General features: G+C 39.8%; 1 protein-coding gene across 2 annotated transcripts in view; it reads left to right on the forward strand.

The window, feature by feature from the left end:
• The window catches only part of TTC13 (tetratricopeptide repeat domain 13), a 73,236-nt gene that overhangs the window by 32,956 nt on the left and 19,238 nt on the right, over positions 1 to 21,042 (forward strand). For both annotated transcript variants that reach the window (XM_012660324.1, XM_012660323.1), the window contains 9 exons: positions 1,752 to 1,862; positions 7,461 to 7,543; positions 9,497 to 9,638; positions 10,191 to 10,365; positions 12,088 to 12,244; positions 15,857 to 15,987; positions 16,546 to 16,678; positions 17,291 to 17,383; positions 20,124 to 20,207. In XM_012660324.1, coding sequence (XP_012515778.1) covers positions 1,752 to 1,862; positions 7,461 to 7,543; positions 9,497 to 9,638; positions 10,191 to 10,365; positions 12,088 to 12,244; positions 15,857 to 15,987; positions 16,546 to 16,678; positions 17,291 to 17,383; positions 20,124 to 20,207 — 1,109 coding nt within the window. The remainder of the gene's footprint in view (positions 1 to 1,751; positions 1,863 to 7,460; positions 7,544 to 9,496; positions 9,639 to 10,190; positions 10,366 to 12,087; positions 12,245 to 15,856; positions 15,988 to 16,545; positions 16,679 to 17,290; positions 17,384 to 20,123; positions 20,208 to 21,042) is intronic.

Raw genomic sequence — 21,042 nt, forward strand, 5'->3', positions numbered from 1 at the left:
TTGACATCTTTATGTATATATTGAAATTTTGATTTGAAAGGTAAATTATAGGTCAAGAAAAAAAATCACATTTCCAGAAAAGCAACATATGTTATAACTTAGAATGTGAAATAGTGACAGGACAGTTGCTGCAGTCATAGCTGATAAGCCTCCACCTTGACTGGACAAAGAAGATTAGTAGCACCTCAGCTCGTTGACTTGGAACCCCACTGCATAGTACATGGGTCAAGGATTGCAGCCTGCTGAGGGAATAATTTTGTGAATGAAATGTAGTGAAGTGGAATTGCAAAGTCCAAAAACATTGGCAGTATTGGGGTTGATCATTGGAATTTTTCCTGATTACATGTTTTGGATTTCTAGATTCTGTCCCCTCTGGGTCGCATTAATGAAGCAGTGAATGATCTCACTAAAGCTATTCAACTTCAGCCCTCAGCACGGCTATACAGACACCGAGGGACCCTGTACTTCATATCAGAGGTGAATCATTTTTGTCTTGGAACATTTCTTTTCATGATGATAAAGATTTCACTTTTCCCTTGACTACTTCGGAAAGCTGCTATGTGATAGATTTGGGTTTGGGCTGTTTGGTAATAAGTCTGTGCTACAAGACAGTTATAGAAGCATTTTCTTTAGCTGAAATTAAACCCAGTGGAGAGCATTAAGTACTAGAAACAACATTTTTCTTCTTTGAGCTGTCAGCAGTAACTAATTCTGGACTGGCATAAAAAAAAAAAGAAGAAGAGAGGGAGAAACAGAAGAGAAATGTGGTTCACGGATTATACTTCAACCTTTCTTGCAAATGTCGGCATAGGGAAGCAGGTGCATGTTGTCAATTCGATTATTAAACTTAAAGGTACATTTGAATTTCTTTGGGTATCACAACCCAAGAACCAGAACCTGAACTAACATGGCTTTCCAGAATATAGCTTCTCTGTGTAAGTGATCCACATCTAATAAGTTTATCTTTTGTCATCACAATGGTATTTATGATTGCCACAATAATTTTTGTGGGTTTATAGTACTTTCAATAATGATTTTATATTACAAAAGAAAATATATGAAAAAAACTCAGCATAATACATTTAAGGTTGATCTATGCCATAATTATTTTAGAAGTACGATAAAATGCTAGTACCAGGAGTTTCTCTAACAGATGATCACTTTAATCATATTTGAAATAATATTATTTTGGTCATTGAAACAACATGCTTAAATTAAAGCTTTGTGAGTTTTTCTCACAATCAATTTCTTAAGAAAACTTAAGCATGATGGCTCACACCTGTAATCTTAGCACTCTGGGAGGCAGAGGCGGGAGGATTGTGTGAGGTCAGGAGTTCGAGACCAGCCTGAGCAAGAGCAAGACCCCGTCTATACTAAAAATAGAAAAAAATCAGCCCAGTGTGGTGGTATGCGCTCATAGTCCCAGCTACTCAGGAGGCTGAGGCAAGAGATCACTTGAGCCCAGGAGTTTGAGGTTGCTGTGAGCTATGATGATGCCACAGCACTCTAGCCCAGGCAACAGAGAAAGACTCTGTCTCAAAAAGAAAAAAAAAAAAATTTCTTAAGAAAACCAACTATTTCAACAAATAGTATAAGTGTTCAACTAATATTATGGCTATGAAATATTCCTTTAAAGCCAAAAAAGGCACAGGATAAATTGGGTTTTTTTTTTCCTCTACCAGTCCAAAGTAGGAAATGCTCAAATATCTAATGAATACTATTTTATTTTTTCCCCCCTCTCGTTTTTGTAGGACTATGCAACAGCCCACGAAGATTTTCAGCAGTCCTTAGAACTGAACAAAAACCAACCCATAGCTATGCTATACAAAGGTTTAACTTTCTTTCACAGAGGACTTTTGAAGGTGAACGTGTTGTGCAATATGTGTACCATGGAATGACTCTGCTTGTCTTTTGCGGGAGGGAGGACTTCGGTGGAATGATGTTGAAAAATGATGTCTCAAGTGTCTAACTGGTCTATTTTAGAAAGCAGCCTGAATCAACATATTTATTGAGCCCCTACTATATGCTAGGCTCTTGGGGAAGGTACAGAAAGGGAGAGAATCAAAGGTTAGTAGGAGGGTAAAATGATACTTTACATTTATAAAGGGTACAGTTTACAAAGGTTTTTTTCCACATAGAGTTTATTGCATGGTAAATACACTCAAGAGAGCAATAAAAACAAAATGATTTGGAAACATAGATAAGAAAGATTCATTTGAACTATAGAGTTAGAGAAAGTTCTGAAGAACAAGTAGACTTTGACCCGACCTTGAAGGCTGAGTAGGATTCGGTGGTGGAGGTAGGGAAGAAAGGCCCTGTAGGCACGATGACATGGGAAGTTGGAAATGTGGCCATTCTTGGAGTGGCAAATAGTCAGGTGTGTCGGAGGCGAGGCTGGCAAGTTGATTTAGGTCCAGGTCCTCAGTCTAGAGTACTGTGCTGAGCATTTTGACTTAAATGTGTAGGTCCAGAGAAACTATGAATTCTAGATTTGGGGAAGATATATAGTTGAGACCAAATCTGTAATTTAAGAAGTAGATTCTGATGATGTTGTGGCTGAGGAGATGAGGGACAGAGAGGCTGGCCAGGTGACGTTGATAGTGTTACAGGTCGGAGGGGATGAGACTTGACCAAGCTCCTTGGGAGACCACAGGAGCAGGTCTAGAGACACTTGTGAGATTGATGGGATTACGGTCGTTTGGAGACTGCCTGACAGTTGGGAAGAGAAGGTAAAGGGAAACAGGAGAGCTGTCTGAGCTGACTAAAAGTGTGGGGCAGAAGTGTAGCCTCCAGCCTGTCCCTTCCTCCTGCCCTGGCACTCCATTCCACCTTCCCTGGGTCTGTGTGGACGACCTACTATGCTGCAGGCTTGTGCCAGGAGCCAGAGGGCTGGACCCAGCTGGGTGCTGAGTGGGGGGCTGGCTCTCTCCCCTGGGCCTCCTCAGTGCCCCACGAGGCCTGGCACACAGTAGGTGCTACCTGACTGAGGACAGACTGGCCTAAGAACGAAATACAGTCAGCCTGCACAGCTGAAAAGCAATTAATTCTGACAAGGAGACCAGGAAAGCCTTCCCAGAGGAGGTGGTAGCTGTCCAGAACTTTGAAGGCCGTGAAGAATTTCAGTGGCACATGGCAAGGAGGTGTACTCTGGCAGAAAGAACAGGCATTTTATTGTTGAAAATGGTTCTGAGGATTTTGAGGGTCTGACATACATATATATTTGGGGGGTGGGGAGAGGGTTTACCTATAAAAAGGTCACGTGTTATAAATTCTCAGTGTAAGGGCAGTGCCTGTCACATAGTAAGTGCTAAGTAAGTATTAGTGGGATAAAAGAATTTCAAGGGCAGAGCATGGAATTTGGCATTGGGAGTCTTGATTTGAGCTCTCGCTCTGAACCTTATTAACTGCACCGTGGACAAGTGACCTAAACTCTTTCAGCTTCTTCCACATCTATAAAGTGGAAACAGTTCTATTGCCTGCCTCTTGAAGTGACTGTGAGGATTAAATAAAATATTTTATGTGAAAAGTACTTTGTAAACTGTAAACAGGGATCAAGTATTAATTATTGTAGATTCTACAAGAATAATTCACATCCCACTGAAAACCAAACCAAAGAGAGTATTGCAAATTCTATTCCATGCACCCCACATCCCTTTCACGAGTACGTGGAGGATAGTCCTAAGAAAGACACTGTCTCTCTCTTCCCTCAGGACACAGACTGGCAGCCTCAGGCTTTGAAAGCAATTTCTTAAACGTACTTTGAGCAGCTGCCAGGTGGACTTTTCCAGTTTGTTTTGTATCTGCCCTCTGTTCTTCTCGTCTTCTCTCACAGTCACTTTAAATGAAAAAATTCAGAACCATGGTACTATACTCACAGTACACCCCTTGAATATCTCAAGGAGGGGAAAAGATTAGAAGTGCAAAAAAATTACCAATCTATTAGTATTAAGAGGTTAAAATTATTTTTAAAGTAAACAAATGCGAACAAATGATTTCACTTTTAACTTTGTTACTACAAAGCCAGGTTTAAGAACATGGACAGGGCTCTTTGGGTTATTTGGAAATGAGAATTTTTCAGAAAAGAGCTGTAATTGAGACACTAATTAAAATTATACAAGGACTAAAATTCAGTTTGGTTTATTCTAGATCTGCATGATGAGAAACTAGTAGCAATGCTTTCATTTTCGGGTCATTAGAAGCCCCTCGGTGAACCAGTCTTACCGAGTTGTCTGGTTCTCTCTCCTATTCGCCATGCTCACAAGCACTGCACCAACAAGTGTGATAGGTGGGGACTCTTTGCATTTTTATGGATCTGCTGTCCGAGGAGGTCAGAGTGGTGACATATTGTCTCATTCACCCCAATGGCGTCCCCATGAGGTACAGAAGGAGCAGAAGTATGTCCCCATTACAGAGATAGGAAAACGAGTCAGTGGTGAAATGGCCAAATTAGTGAATGAACTTAGTCTAGATATTTCTGTTTCTCTTGTTAACCATAGAGACCAAGGATTATAATAAATGGACCAGTGAGTTTGAGCCATCTTTATGTCCTAAAGGTGGTCTCTCCAGGCCAACAGCAATTTAGAAATTGATTAAGTAGGTGATTGCTTATTTACTTTCTGATATAATACATTAGAAGTATATTAGGTAATATTATATTACAGATTTCACAATGGTCCAATTCAGTGGCATTTTGAATTTTCCTAGGGCAACAACAGCAAAAACTTTCCTACTGAATTCCATCTGTTTTGTCTATGTTATAAGGATATTTTAAAAACTGTGTGTTCTAAGCACCTATTTTTACCAGCCTTCACTTTGAAAGTTATCTGAGAGTGCCCTCTTAGTTAAAATGAACAGCCCTAGAAGGTGGTTGCCCATCAACTAGTAGGAAAGATGGGGACTGATAGTGGTGTTATGCATTTGCCAAGCAAATGAATCCAGAGCTAGTTCATATGCTTAGAGATTGATTCATTCGAACATAGTTTCTTTGTTCCCAACGGCTTAAAATCTTGATTCTGCTATGTCCCCTCTTTGGCAGAATGAGGTAGAGAGCTGTGCAGTGATTAGACAGGAACCCTGAAACCAAAGACTCTTAAAAGCTGAAGAGAGATCAGACTTTGAAGAACTGTGGCGTCCAAGCATGCTGTAAGTGGAGTGGGCAGCCTCCTGGGCGTCTCCACCTAGATGTCCACAAACACTCCAGACTTAACATGCCCCGAACTGGACACGTTACCCCACCGCACCCCCATCCCGACCTGCAGCTGTCCTTTCTCCTGTACTTCCTTACGTTGGTTAACTCTCTTGCCATCCACCCAGGCTCTTCAGCTTAAAAGCTTCCTACCCTCCCTTCTCCCTACCTGACCATCCCCAGAGCCACCGCATTCTTAGTGTGCCTTTAAACACGTCTCCTGAATTGGACCCTTCTCTTCTCTCCTTGGAGACACCCTCTCAGTTTGAGCTTTCATTATCTCTTGCCTAGACTACTGCGGCAGCCTCCTGATTAGGCTCCCTGTCTCCATTCTCTTCCCTCCCCAGTCTGTCTTCTCTGTTGCTGCTAGTAGTAATCATCTCTAAAAAGTCAATTTCCTGGGGTCACACACCTGTGTAAAGCCCCCAGCCCTCGCTGCTCACAGGGTTACGCCCAGACCGCACAGGTTGGCCCCAGCTTCCCAGCTAGCCTGGTCTCTCATCCTCTCCCTGTCCCCTGCTCCCACCCACACACCCTGCACTCCTGCACCACCAAGTTTTCCGCTGTTTCTGAGTGCTCTGCTCTGTACTGCACAGTACTGTTTCCCCTCTCTAGAATGCCTTCTTTCTTTACCAAATTCCTTTTCGTTCTCCAAGACCCAGCTCAGTTGTCACTTCCTCCCTGAAGCCTGTTCTGATATACCCAGGCTCAGTTAGTGGTTCCTTTCTCTTTATTCCCAGAGACTTATACATACCTCTATTGGAGCTCTTAATTTGTGTTCTAATAACCTGGTCACATAATTGGCTTTCTAACTAGACTGTGAGTTCTTAAGAGGACAGAGATAATGACTCGCTCATCTTTGTATCCCCTGCACCTCACACTGTCCCTGGCACATAGTAGGCGCTCAATACATGTTTGTTGAGTTAAGAATATAGTTGTAAAAATCCTAAAAGATCAAGGCTATGCCATGGCAGGAAGCCTAATTAAATGTGGTCTTTAACGTTTCTTAAATGTTAAAATTTATCGGTTCTTATCTTTCTACCAAAGAGTAACTATTCAGCAGGAATCTTTAATGAGTAGGTGGCTGTCCCCATTGTTGTCTTTGGAGAGTTTGAAAGCCAGCCTCTCTTGCCCTGCTGTCCCCCCAGAGAAAATCAAGATGCAGGGAATGAATGACATTTTGAAAAGAATTAGGATCATACTACTGCTTGTGCAAAACTATTTTGTGTGCCTACCAGATCATTAAATATTTATTGAGTGCCTACCATGTGCAAGGCGTATGACATCTTCAGTTGTTTTCTCCTATGCATTTTCAGGTCTGAAATTATCTTAAAGTCAAGCCTTTTTCATTAAAACTATTGGAGATCATGATACTTTGTAGCAATTAACTTTAGTTAAAATACGTCTTTTCCTAGGGAAAAAAAGTGTGAAATGTTTTCATAATTTTTTATTGCAGTAAATAATTAAATCATAGTGGAAAGTACATTCAATAGAGGTTTATCTAGGTTGTTTATTCTTAAACAGAATGTTATATTTTATTAATAGTTTTCACAGATAGAGAGTTAGCCAGTAGCCAGGTACACCACACATTTCCAAGGGTAGCTTCCCAGAGTACAGTGCCTGTGTAGCAGTTCTCACTTCCTTAGCTACAGACTTGGTGTTAGGCTGAGACAAGCTATGCCCCAAATGCCCCCAGCCTTAAAGTTTTTGTTTTATTTTGTTTTACTGATTCTTTTTCCTTGTGGATCATGGGAATCCTCCAGATAGCCAATCTAGGAGCCTTTTTATTTGTTTTGCAAACAGTTTCACATTGGGCTTTCTTTTTTTGTCTCTTTTGTTGGTTAAATTTTAAATGCTGCTAGTTATGATCTCTTTTGAGTTATTTCCCTCAGCTATTAGGCTTACTCTTGGTCCAAAGAGCTTTTATTAATTAAAGAAACGATATTAATATAAAGGTGATATCATTAGCATTCAAACTCCTAATGAAGTAGATAGTAATGAAGCACATAAAATGGGAAACTGATTTCCCATTTTAAAAGGGAGAAACTTCAGTCTTTGTTATTTTTCATAATAATGCATTTGTTTTCTACCAGAATTAAATCCTTCTGATACATAGTTTATTGCATTTTTCTACCTCTCTTTTTTTAAGTCCCCTATTTGAAAGAAAATCTGTCAGGGACCATGTATAATATATATTTAAATTCCTTAGTGATTTAAGTGAAACTCAATTTTAGCAGTTATGCAAATGAAATAATTTGCTATATACTTTCTACAGGAAGCTATTGAATCCTTCAAAGAAGCTTTGAAGCAGAAAGTTGATTTTATTGATGCGTATAAAAGTCTAGGGCAGGCCTATAGGTAAGTAAAATAATATAATAATAGTTGGTAGGAGGGAGGGTGAAGAATGGGAAGACAAGATAGTCTAACATAATAGTGATATTTAAAAAGAAATGGCATTTAGGCTGGGCAGGGTGGCTCACGCCTGTAATCCTAGCACTCTGGGAGGCTGAGGCAAGAGGATTGCTTGAGGTCAGGAGTTCAAGACCAGCCTAAGCAAGAGTGAGACCCCATCTCTACTAAAAATAGAAAAAATTAGCCAGGCAACTAAAAACAGAAACAAAAAATTAGACAGGCATGGTGGTGAGTGCCTGTAGTCCCAGCTACTGGGAAGGCTGAGGTAGGAGGATCGCTTGAGCCCAGGAGTTTGAGGTTGCTGTGAGTTAGGCTGATACCACAGCACTCTAGCCCGGGGAACAAAGTTAGACTCTGTCTCAAAAAAGAAAAAAGAAATGGCATTTCTTAACCAAGAGATGGCTATTTTAAATTGCACAGGCATTGATACACTTGTTGCTATCCTCTGGAATATAGAAAGAACCATGTGTGTCAGAGGCTATCATGGTGCAAGTATTATCTATTAACTTCAGTGTGTGTGTGTATATATATATATACACACATATATATTGGTCTAGAAAATGTTAATCCTTCAAGGGTTATTGTTTTGAACAGTGACATTATAAGCTGTTGCGTTACAGATGCTGTTGCTGCTTTTTTAAACAGTAACTGAGGTTACTTTTCATATCACTGTGATCTATTTGAAGAGTCCTAGAATAAAGGGATGGAAAAAGTTATGATTAGTAATGTACCTCTATCAGGAATGAGAAGTTGTGACTAGAACTTGGCTTCCTGACTCCTTGCATTGCCCTGACAAATAGAGCTATTCCAACTTTTGGCTAAAAAAAAGTATACTCTGATCTGAAAAGGAGGCGGCATGGCATGGTAGAAGGAGCTTATGAGTTAGGTGTTAAGAGACTTGATTCTGGTTTTGGCTTGAGCCATTCTGCAGGTATGTGTCCTTAACTTCTCTGAGCTTCAGGTTTCTCACTTGTAAGTACCATAAATGATAGAAAAGAAAAACAGCAGCAGAAATGCCCTTTGTTAGCTACCTTATTGGGGAAGGTTTAAATTCAAGAGCTTATTTATCTGATGTGATAGTTTGAGAAGCTCTCTTGTACTAACTTGGAGAAAGTGTGTTTGGATTTATTTGGGGTTTAAGTGTTGATATTTATCCTTCTTGCCCCACAGAATTGTTGGGAATATAAATGAAAACAGATTTGAAAGTGCCTTGTAAAGTGTTGTCTAAATGTAAGCAGGCATTATATTTTTAAAATATTCATTATTTGCAGAAAATTGATGTATAAAATATTTTGAAGTTACTTCTTTATAGAAATTTTAGTATAGAAAAAGATGGATTAGTAACAACCATTTCTCTTTTGGAATGATTATAATTCTAAAATATACTTCTTTTTTCAGAATTTTAAATTACATAGTGATTTAGTAGATTTTAAGTGAAATAACTTCAGTGACTAAAAAATATACTTTTAAGGCTATGAGTTTGGTTTAGAATGATAAAACTGTGTATGGTTATAGTCTGTATCCTTTTTTTCCAAAGGGGAAACCATGTTTTTATCCATATACTAAAATTTACACATAGTTTTTTAGAGGTTGGAGCTCAACATGGACTGGGGAGAGGGGTTTGAATAAGCCTTTGGAAATCAATAAATTAATTTTCCCCAGAAAATTTCAAGAGCTCTTTGGTTGTGCTGTGAGCTGGTAAGATTTAGAAAGAACTAAGTAGAATGTAATGTGTCAAAGGCCATGTATGTATAAAATCTATAAAGTGATAAAGTGACAAAGGGAACACCCACATCAAGGCGTCTGACTCCCATATTGGTCCCTAATTCTCAGGCTAGCTTATTCTCTACGTTCACTGTAATGTCTATACTGTGTTCATAACTGCTGTTACCCACCTAGAGAACTGGGCAATTTTGAAGCAGCCACCGAGAGCTTTCAGAAGGCCCTGTTGCTCAACCAAAATCACGTACAGACCCTCCAGCTCCGGGGAATGATGCTCTATCACCACGGCAGCTTACAGGAAGCCCTGAAGAATTTTAAGGTGAGCCTTTATAAGTAAGAAGCGCTATAAGTGGAGTTCTTGGATTATTCTTCAGTGAAGTTTAGTGAAATAAATAGAGAAGGGGGACCACGATTAGTGTTTATACTTCAACAAGAAGAAAAAGAAAAAAAGCATTGCCTTGTCGTATAGACTAATTTACAGCGCGTGTATTTGGTCTAATTTAACCTGGAGTGAAGACTTCTAATTTTAGATTAAAGAATAAAGTATTTCATATAGTTAATATATTATTAATATATAGTGTTAAATAGCTAGAAGGAGGATATTGAATATTCTAAACACAAAAAAATGTTTATTGAATATTCTAAACACAAAGAAATGAGAAATGCTGGAGATGATGAAAATGCTAATTACGATGATCTAATCACCATACATTATATGTAGCAGAGCATCACTATGTACCCCATGAATATGTATAATTATTATTTGTCAATTAAAAAACATAAACAAACATTTTTTATAAAGAATAAAGCATTCAAAGTTTTCTTAAACGCTGTCCATAGTAACACAGCATTTTGTCCTTCACTGTCTCAGCGGTGTCTGCAGCTGGAGCCGTATAATGAAGTGTGCCAGTACATGAAAGGACTCAGCCATGTGGCAATGGGACAGTTTTATGAAGGGATAAAAGCGCAAACAAAAGTGATGCTGAATGATCCTCTCCCAGGCCAGAAGGCTAGCCCGGAGTATCTTAAAGTGAAATATCTCCGAGGTAAGTCTGAGAGTTGTAGAATCGTTAGATTTTCATGCTCAGAGCTGTAGAAGTCATATGGCTTGACTCGTTCGCATTCCATATGAGACAGAGGACCTCTCAAAGAGGCAGGGTAACTTGTCCACAGCCGCACCTTGTTAGTGGCGATGTCGGGACTCAATGGAATCCGTGTCTTCTAAAGACCAGTCTAATGCTTTTTCTGCCACTTCTTACATTTTTTTCTTTATGAAGTTAAAAAGTTTTTTTACTTGAGTCAAAAAAACATATTTTGAACTAAATATGACAATTATCTGGGGTATTCATTTCTCATCACATCTCATCCAGGGATGCGAAGGGCAGGAAAGTAACCTTCTATGAGATTTTTAGTGTTAAATGTGAACTTGGTCTCTTCCACCTGTCATTCCTTCATTTCAGAATTCTCATATATTTTGGAGAAATTAAATTGAGGTGAGGAAGAAAGCAAATCTTTCAGTTATCCTCTTATTAGTCATAGTCTTACTCACCTTTTTTCTACCATATGTACAGATATTTTTGTTGTCTATAACAAAGCCCACATATTTTTCCTTTATCATGAGAGCTTTATACCATTACTGTCCAACAGAAAAAATTGTAAGCTATGTGTATAATTTTAAATTTGTAGTAGCCACATTAAAAAAGTAAAAATCAAAAGGGTAGAATTAATTTTAATAATATATTTTATTAAATTTGGTATATCCAGAATATTAATTCAACATATAATTAATATAAAGCCAGGTGTAGTGGCATGCCAGGTAGTCCCAGCTACTTGGGCGACTAAGGTGGGAGGATTGTCTGAGCCTGGGAGTTTGGATCCAGCCTAGGCAATATAGCAAGATCCTATCTCTATATTTTAAAAGAATGCTATTCATTAAATATTATACATTTTTTGTACTAAGTCTTTGAAATCTAGTAAATATTTTAAACTACAATACATCTCAATTTGGATGTTAAATTTTCATTGTAAATACTTGATCTGAATTTAGAATTTATAAAATTCAGAGTTGGAAAGGTAGATTCATATGTGCAAGTTGTTCCAAACATACTGAAGTTTTCTAATGAATGAATCAAGTATCAGTTTTTAAGTTTAAATTAATTCAAATTAAATAAAATTTAAAATTCAGTTTCTCAGTCACCCTAACCTCATTTTAAGTATTCAATAGCCAGGTGGCTAAGGACTATCCACTGGACAGCATCACTCTTTACCCTAAATTAAAATTCCCTGTTCTTTCTGATTGAGTAGAACCTGGACTTGAGAATTACAGACGGGAGGGGCGGGCACTCTGTATCTCTGTTCTTCTCTATGCTGCTTCTGTAGATAAGCAGCAGCAGTCAGCCTGTCGGCGAAATCACATACCTAGTTAGTCTATCAGTCGACAGACTGCCAGGTTCCATCTCACACTGAGCTTGGATTCTCAGCCTTTGGAATTGAAAACAATGAGATCTTCAGTGTTGATTATGGGAAGGTGGTTGAAATTCAGCCAAAGTACACCCAGATTGACTAACTTATATTTGACCCTGGTAACTCAAGTCAGTGTCAGGTTACCCATGTTATCATCTAATTGCAACGTACTAAAATTTACAGTCTCCTTTTAGAATTCTTAGAATTGAATAACAGCTTGTTATAAAGTATTTGTATGGCAACTGGCTGTAAAAATGTTTCTTCAGCAGTAGTTGGGTGTGTCAGATCTCATTTCCTGTCTGCAGAGTATTCTCGATATCTTCACGCACACCTGGATACCCCCCTCACGGAATATAACATTGACGTGGACCTGCCTGGAAGCTTTAAGGACCACTGGGCTAAGAATCTGCCTTTCCTCATAGAAGACTATGAAGAGCAGCCAGGGTTACAACCCCACATAAAGTAAGTGCTTTTCAAGATGATTTTTTTTTTTTCTTTTTCCAAACAGCTATAAACTGGGTGCAGTCCCAGCTGCTCGGGAGGCTGAGGCAGGAGGATGGCTCGAGTCCAGGAGCTCAAGGCTGTAGTGCGTCATGATCACAGCTGTGAATAGCAGCAGTGCTCCAGCCTGGGCAACATACTGAGACCCCCATCTCTAAGGGGGAAAAAAACCTATAGCAAACATCATTTTAACTAATGAAGTGTTAGATACATTCACATTAGAATTAGGAGTAAGACAAGAAAGCCTAAAATCATTGAGTAAGACAAAAAAAAAAGCCTAAGATCATTGCTTCTCTGTAACAGTGAGCTAGAGGTCCTAGATGCTGCACAAAGAGAAGAAAAAGAAATCAGTTACCTGGATTAGAAAGGAAGACAGAAAAATGTCATTGTTTATAGATCACATGATTTTCTACAAGGAAAACCTAGAAGATCTACAAATTATAGGAAGTGACAAGAGATTAGAAAGGTGGTTGATTATAATCAATATACAAGAATCAATTACATTTCTACATACCAGCAACAAACAAATAAAAAAGTACTATTTATAACAGCAGCAAGTATTTAGAAATAAGTCCTACAAAATATGTGTGCAACCTGTATGCAGATCATAAAACTTAATTGAAAATTACTAAGAGTAAGTGGAGAGAAATAGTGTGTTCATGGACTGGGAGTTCAACAACATCAATAGGTCATTTCTATGCAGATTAATTCTAGATTTAATAAAATGCCATTCAAAATACCAGCAGTTTTTTTGAGGAACTTGTTGAGCTGATTCTATAAATGATATGGAAGAACAAAGGACCAAGAGAAATCAAGATATTCCCAAAGAAGATGATGGCCAGGTGCGGAGGGGAAGGTTCCCATCCTACCAGATAGCAAGACTTAATATAGTAATGAAGACAGACTGGTATTGGTACAGGGGTAGACCAGTAGGCCGAAGGAACAGACCAGACAGCCTGGATAAATGGTAAAGGTATAGTGCAGATCAGAGTGGGACTTGTCAATACGTGGGAGTGGGCCAACTAGGTTATTTTATGGATAAAATAAAACTGATTTTTGTGATAGCATAGCCATCCAATTCCAGATGGATGAAAAATCTTACATATGAATGGCAAAATATTTTAAACTTTAGGAGAAAAATATAAATGAAGACTTTTATGATTCTGAGCTTGAGAAGGGTTTCTTAATTGAGATGCACAAAACATAGATCTGAGACAAAAAGATTGATAAATTGGACTACATGGAACCTAAGAACTTGTATTGAACAAAAGACACCATAAGGAATGAAGAAATAAGCCCAGACTCAGTAAAGGTACTTGCAACCTATATAACTGATCAAGAATTAGCATCCAAATTTCTGAAGAATCTCTACAAATTTAAAAGTAAAAGGCAACCAATAGAAATGTGTACAAAAGACACAAACAGGTAATTTTACCAAAGGGAAGCAGGAATGGCAAATAAACCTGAAAAGGTGCTTCGATTCATAAATTAAGACCGCATGAGATTTTTTTCACTCATTAAATGAGCAAATATTATGAAGTCTGATAATAGTAATATTGGTCAGAAGGGGGACTACCGGGAACTTTTATATAATCCTTTCGAGAGTATAAATTGCTATAACCACCTTGGAAAGCAGTTTGTCGTTATCTAGTAAATTGGACATTTGCGTATTCTACATAGGATTCTGCCTCTGTGTGTATTCAGCGCAGAACCTTGTGTTGTGCACATATCTGCCAGTCTGTACAAGACTGTTGACGGCAGTATTTTTTCACTTTAAAACCTGAAAATCAACCCACATGCCCATCAACAGAAGAATGGATAAATGCGATACAGCCGCATAGTGGGATGTTACATAAACAAATGACCCCAGCAAAAAATGTGGATTAGTCTTACAATGCAACGCGGAGTGAAAGCAGCAAGGCAGGAGGCTGCACTGTCACATCATTTATTTCCCCTGAAGCTCAAAAGCCAAACCATATCCTGTATTGTTTTGGGATATACGTATGTAACAAACCTATTTTATTTTTAAAGGGTAAGGGAATCTTGAGCACAAAATTCGAGATCAGTGACCTCCAGCTTGGAGGTGGGGGGATGGGATGGGAAAGCTGCATAGAAGCAGATAGAACTACATACTGTTCTAGTTCTGCAATTGGGCCATGTGGTTGTGTGCTTGTCTCATTATCATAACATGATCAAAAATAATGAAAAGAAAATTGATTGTTCAAAGGGGTTGCGTACATTCTCTACTACCCCTTTTTTGGGAAAGCTCTCCATGCACAAAAGAATTAACACAGCAGGCTGCGATTGCTATCCTTAGAGAGGGCTGCTTGCAGGGCAACCCTTGGCAGGGGTCTGGGAACTTGGACTTCTAGAGGATTCTCACCATCCCCTGAACTGGTAAGAGTGGCTTCCTGTGCTAAACCGTTTGTTCAAACAATGTGGTTTATATTGAACACTTGCTTTCCCTCTGGGTATCTGGAATTTGTGTGCTTACCAGGCAGAAGGTGCCTGTGATCAGCCCCAATAAAAATGCTGTGCACTGAGTCTCTGATGAGCTTCCCTGGTTGGCAGCATTTCACACATGTGTTCACAGCTCATTACTGGGGAAATTTTATGTGTCCTATATGACTTCCTTGGGAGAGGACCCTTGGAAGCTTGTGCCTGGTTTCCTCCACTTTGTGCTGGTTTTGCTTTGTTTCCTTTTGCTGTAATAATTCGCAGCTGTGAGTCTGTGCTGAGTCCTCTGAGCTCTCTTAGCAAATTACTGAGCCTGAGTGAGGGGGGGTCTTGGGGACCCCCAAAATAACCTATAACTTGAGTTGCAGTCTGTGGTATAAATACATCAAGCAGATTGGCAGCAAAACAACAGTAGATACAAATACATGATTCCAAGTATACTCGCTGTGATACAACTTGGGTAGGGGTGGGGGTGGATGAAGGGCAGGGGTTTGTGTGCTTATTGAAAAAGGCAGTCCATGCAGATGTGTATTCTGGAGAAGTTTACAAAGCAAATAATGGTAAGAGGTGCCATCTGGATTGCACACTAGTTATCAGTGTTCCTAACCAGCATGTGATGGCAATTGTGCACATACAGTGGCCCCTCCTCATCCACGGTTTCACTTTGCAGTTTTCGTTACCTGCCGTAAACCCGGGTCTGAAAATAGGTAACTTCACATAAATTATATTAGAATATATTGTTATAGTTGTTCGATTTTATTGTTAGTTATTGTCATTCATCTCTTACTGTGCCTAATTTTAAATTAAACTTTATCATAGGTATGTATATATAGGAAAAAACATAATATATATAGGGTTCAGTACTATCCATGGTTTCAGGCATTCACTGGGGATCTTGGAACATATCTCTAGTGGAGAAGGGGGCACTACCGTTCTACGTAAAGGTTCCGTCTTTTGACTTGTGTATGGTTGGGTACAATGCAATGAAGTGAGGATTGTGTGGTTATAGATTTCTTGATTAGTTTTCTAGTGGAGGAAGTGATTGCTTTTCAGGTGGAATTGGATTACCACATGTCTATTACAAAATTCTTATCATGCACGTGATATTTCTTGCAGAGATGTGTTACATCAGAATTTTGAGAGTTACAAGCCTGAAGTACAAGAGCTGATTTGTGTAGCTGACCGTTTGGGATCACTGATGCAATATGAAACACCTGGTTTCCTGCCAAACAAGAGAATACACAGAGGTATTCTGGAAACTATCTGAAAGTGGAAATATTTCTGGCGTAAGAGCACGGGTGGTTAAACCATGTTGTGATTTTTTAAAAACTAGTGTTTATTGTGCTTACTCAAACTCTCCATGTGATCAGAACAGAAATGTGTAGAATCATTCATACTGAATTCTCAAGGAAGGCTGCTTCTAGCCTTGGCGTTTTTGCTATTGCTGTAGTATAGATCTAGGATATGGATATTAAGTCCTTACTCTAGATCAGACAGCTGGTCCAGGGAAGCTGTTAGTTTTTCCTTACTGTAGGAGTGAGGAGGAATTTGAATGTCTAATTGTTTCAGTATGAGGCAGAGTTGGGAGGAGACAACTTGGGGTGTCTCTAGTTTCCTCTCACGGGTTTTAATTTTAATAGGAACATCATGACTGAGATGTACCTTGGGTCTTGTTATATCACCAATACTTCTGATCCTCTCTGTGATAACTCTTCAGTTATCATCAAGACTCTGTAAAGCAGTGGAAATCAGTCCCTCTAAAACGTACTTACACACTCTGTTGTCTCGTTATTTCTTTCTCATAGCTATGGGTTTGGCAGCACTGGAAGTCATGCAAGCTGTGCAGCGTACGTGGACTAACTCGAAGGTTCGAATGAATGGAAAAACACGGCTGATGCAGTGGAGAGACATGTTTGACATTGCAGTAAAATGGAGAAGGTAACTAACGTTTTAGTGAAAATAAATTAGCAGTCTTGTCATTGCAAAATAATGTCAGTGTATTCAAGCTAATAGGTTGCAGATCCTGTTTTGCTAACGGCCTTCTATGTTAGGTTTTCCTGTCCAAAGTTTGTCAGAAATTGCTGACATCTTTATTCTTCGACATACACTCGACTATAATAATATTTACGAAATAGGAATTGATGGTAATCATGTTTCCAAAGCACATTTAAATGAAGTGTTTTAGAAACAGCAGTCTCTTTGAAAGAGCAGAGCTTACCTATGGTACCTTTGAATGAACTTCAATGGCCCAGTCCCTTTATAGTTAAGTACGTGTCTGGCTAACCAGCTAGTTTAGAGGAAGGAACCTTTGATATGCATTTTTATGAGAAAAATCCTACTCTACTTGTAAACCTTTCCTAGCTTCTCAGTTGGTCCGATTGGAGCATCTGTTTGGAATTTGCAGGTTTGCACATCGTATTTTTAGATATAATGGACTAGCAGTCATTCTATCCCTACCTTTACAAAGATGTCTACGTGTTTTATTTAGAATGCTTTTGAACATGTCTGGGTTTTATAAGGTCTTTGGCTTTAACAAGCTCTGTTCTACAGGATTGCTGACCCAGACCAGCCTGTGCTGTGGTTAGATCAAATGCCAGCACGAAGTCTCAGCAGAGGTTTTAACAACCACATCAATTTAATTAGGTATGAACCTTTTGTGCATCTTTCCTGTTTCCCTAGGAGTTCATTCTCAAGGGGCAAGCACTGAGACCAGTGGTGACTCATTGTTCCTTTCCTGGTGACTTTTTGACCAGGGAGCACACGGATTAGCTCTGCAACTGCAGAATCGCGCCCACGTTCCTTTCCAGTAGTCCAGTTGCAGAAAGAAATGCAGCACATGCCACGCTCCTTCCCCAGGCTCTTCTCTTTGGTGCAGAGCGCAGTAGAAAGGCAGACTCCGGATGTTTGCCTAGGGCGTCAGTCTTTAAGGGTTCCTAGAACATCACAGAAAGTGATTAGATGGCACTCTAGCCCGGGTGACAGAGCAAGACTCTGTCTCAGGCAAAAAAAAAAAGAAAGTAATTAGATGGAGAACGTTACATTTACTATAATATCTCAGTAATAATGTATGGCTCAAAGAAATTCTTTGACAGATTTCTTGCAGTAGGGGAAAGGCTCCCCCACTCCCAGCGCTGACACACCAAGGGCTTGGATAAATAACGCTCTGGCCACTAAGCTGCCTTCCAGAGAGGGCAAGGCAGGTGCCGGGAGGGCTTCTGTTTTCTCCAGAGGCTCTGCAAGTTGGCACATGGGTGAAATGTTTTCCTCTTTACCCTCCCTTCATGTGTTTACCTGCCCTCTAAATAAATGATGAACAAATATTAAAGAATATCAGCTTCAAGGTGACCCATATTATCAGCCTGTCTTTTAATGAATTTTATTTTAGATAAAATGTATAAATGTAGCCATTGTGTCACCTCTAAAATGCTTCTAGGTCCAGGAACTTGAATCAAGAAAATATTATTCTATACAAGTTTGACACTTGAGTTTTTTGGTTTTTTTTTTCTTTTTTTTTTGAGACGGAGTCTCACTGTGTTGCCCAGGCTAGAGTGCCGTGGCGTCATCCTAACTCACAGCAACCTCAAACTCCTGGGCTCAAGCAATCCTTCTGCCTCAGCCTCTCGAGTAGCTGGGACTACAGGCATGCGCCACCATGCCCGGCTAATTTTTTTCTGTATATTTTTAGTTGTCCGATTAATTTCTTTCTATTTTTAGTAGAGACAGGGTCTCGCCCTTGCTCAGGCTGGTTTCGAACTCCTGAGCTCAAACAATCTGCCCGTCTCGGCCTCCCCGAGTGCTAGGATTACAGGCGTGAGCCACCACGCCCGGTCTTAAGTTTGAGTTTTGATGGAAATGTCATTTGTATATTTATTTTTAATTTCTAGAAACAAATTTCTTTTTCCCTCATGACTTGTATATTCCTATTTGTCATGGAATGACAATTGATAGGAAGACTCAATCAGCTTGCTTTAAATGAAGGCCACTGTCTGTCAGTGTGCCGTGCTGTGTGATGGTGATAGGGGAGGGAGATACAGTCCCCTGACTTCAGAAAGCTCACAATTTAGTGAAGAAGACAGAGCGGTAAACAGCTACTATTTAGCGTGTTAGGAGCATGGTGGTCAGATGTACAGGGTCACGGGAACTCAGGGAAAGGGTACCTAATCCTGCCTTCAGTGGCATTTCAGCTGTTTGGAAAAGTGGAAGACAGAGAGAGGTGGGTGATCAGGCATGGATCCACTGATGAGTTAGGTATGGTCAGGAAACTGAGACTGGCTCGTTATGCCTGCTGATTAGCTTACAATTAAGGGTTTGTCAGACACTGAGGCTAGAAAGATAGGCAAAAGCCAAAATATAAATAACTTTATAGTCCATGCTAAGGAGTTTTTTTCCTGGAGATGATGGTGAGCCATTCAGGGATTATAAGCAGAGAAGCGACATGAGCAGGTTTGCACGTGGGATGTTCACTTTGGCAGCAGATGGCAGAATGGATTTGAAAGGTGGCGGCAACCTTGGAGGCAAGGGAGGAGGTTAGCAAGTTGTGCAGTTATTCGGGTGAACGAGTGTGAAGGCCTTGAAAGCTGTGTGGTAGTGGGTTGGAGGGGAAGAGGTGGATATTTAGAAGGTAGATTCAGGTGCACTGGGGGTGGGTTAGAAACCGGGGAGAGTGTGGAATTAGAGGAAGGTCATCCAACTCCTCCCCTCTCCCCCACCCCTGCACGTGGCTGTCCCATCAGACCAGAGAGCACCAGGATGAAAAGTAGGTGGCCACGTTTTGGGGGTGGGGGAAAAGTGTGGTGTGGGGAGTGAATTCCTATCTGACAGATACACCTGAAGTTTGGGAGGCCCGGGAGTGATATCCCAGGAGCAGCTGGATGTGTCATGTGACTCAGCATGTTGGCTGAACATGGAGTTCTGGGAGAGAGTTTAAAAGAAAAAGAAAAAAGGGGTGGAAATGTGAGGAAAATAATATTTAGAGTGGGCAGAGGAAAGGGGGGCTTCCAGGGAGCTGGAGAGCAAGGCGGGGGATTGGCAGACAGTGCTATCAGGAGAACCCGGGAGGGAGACGACGTGCTGCCTCCAGCATGGGGGGACCCCTCCAGGGGAGCTGGCACCAAGTCTGAACCTCACCGCAGCACGCGAGGACTTTCCTTCCCACCGCGTCTTACCTGGCGCCGAGCCCGGTGCCCTTCCCGACAAACGATCTCGCCAAGACAGCGCTCGCGGCTTCCACTCACTGGCTGTGAACAAGTCAATTTCCCAGACTCGTTTTTCCCTACATAGTTCTCTTATTGAATTTAACTTTGAATTAACTTTGAAATTAGGTGTTTTGAGCATACTCCTTTGGGAAAAAGAGTCTTAATTTTATTACTATTTTGCCTTATAGGGGTCAGGTGATCAACATGAGATACCTGGAATATTTTGAGAAAATACTTCATTTCATTAAAGACAGAATTCTTGTTTATCATGGGTAAGGCTTCCATTTCCTCCTTCATAGTCATGGGTCGGTTTCATACATTTCGCATCTGTTATATTTATGAAACTTGAGAATCAAGCCTGTTGATGAGACAAACAAGCTATATTAAATTTTTACATAGTGTTTAGAATCGTAAAAGTTTTCATAATCACTTACCAACCTTTTCCAAAATAATTTCCTAGAATTCATGGCCCTGCACAGAACTGTCTTTAACCTTACACACAATATTATGACTTTTCTAGTCTTTTTCTTCCAAAAAGCGGGATGTTTCTTTGATTTTATCTCTTAGGGATTTCAGCTTTAATATTCATTCTCCCTCACTTGAAGGCAGTATGGTGCAGATACAGCAGGGAGCAGAACTCTGGGGGAAGAATTCTGAATGGTTAAATATCACTAAGTAAATATAAAATTGCTATGAAAACCTAGCACAATACTTTCATTTGAGCAGCTTTAGAAAGAAAAAAAGCATGTACTTCTAATTTCAGAGTCGAAATAGGAGGATCAAAGTTTTATCACCAAACTCATGCCCTTACGTGTATAGACAAGTGCTAGCTGTCAGTTCATTCCGTTTTCCCTGTTTCACCTTCTGGTTGGGCTGCTGTTTCCTTAATTCTCATCAGCAAAACTCACTAGGATTAAACCACCCCATTATTTAGAAACTTTAATCCTGGCCCATCATTTGGATTATTGAGCTACTCATAATTAAGGATACTTTATTTAAATTAAATATAATAGAATAATTAATTATTACATTTCTCCATTAATCTGTTGCCACTTCTCTCTCTTTCTCTCTCTCTCTCTCTAAGAGCTAATAACCCTAAAGGACTGT

This window comes from Propithecus coquereli, unplaced genomic scaffold, assembly GCF_000956105.1.
Source record: "Propithecus coquereli isolate 6110/MARCELLA unplaced genomic scaffold, Pcoq_1.0 Scaffold66, whole genome shotgun sequence".
Lineage (NCBI taxonomy): Eukaryota > Metazoa > Chordata > Mammalia > Primates > Indriidae > Propithecus > Propithecus coquereli.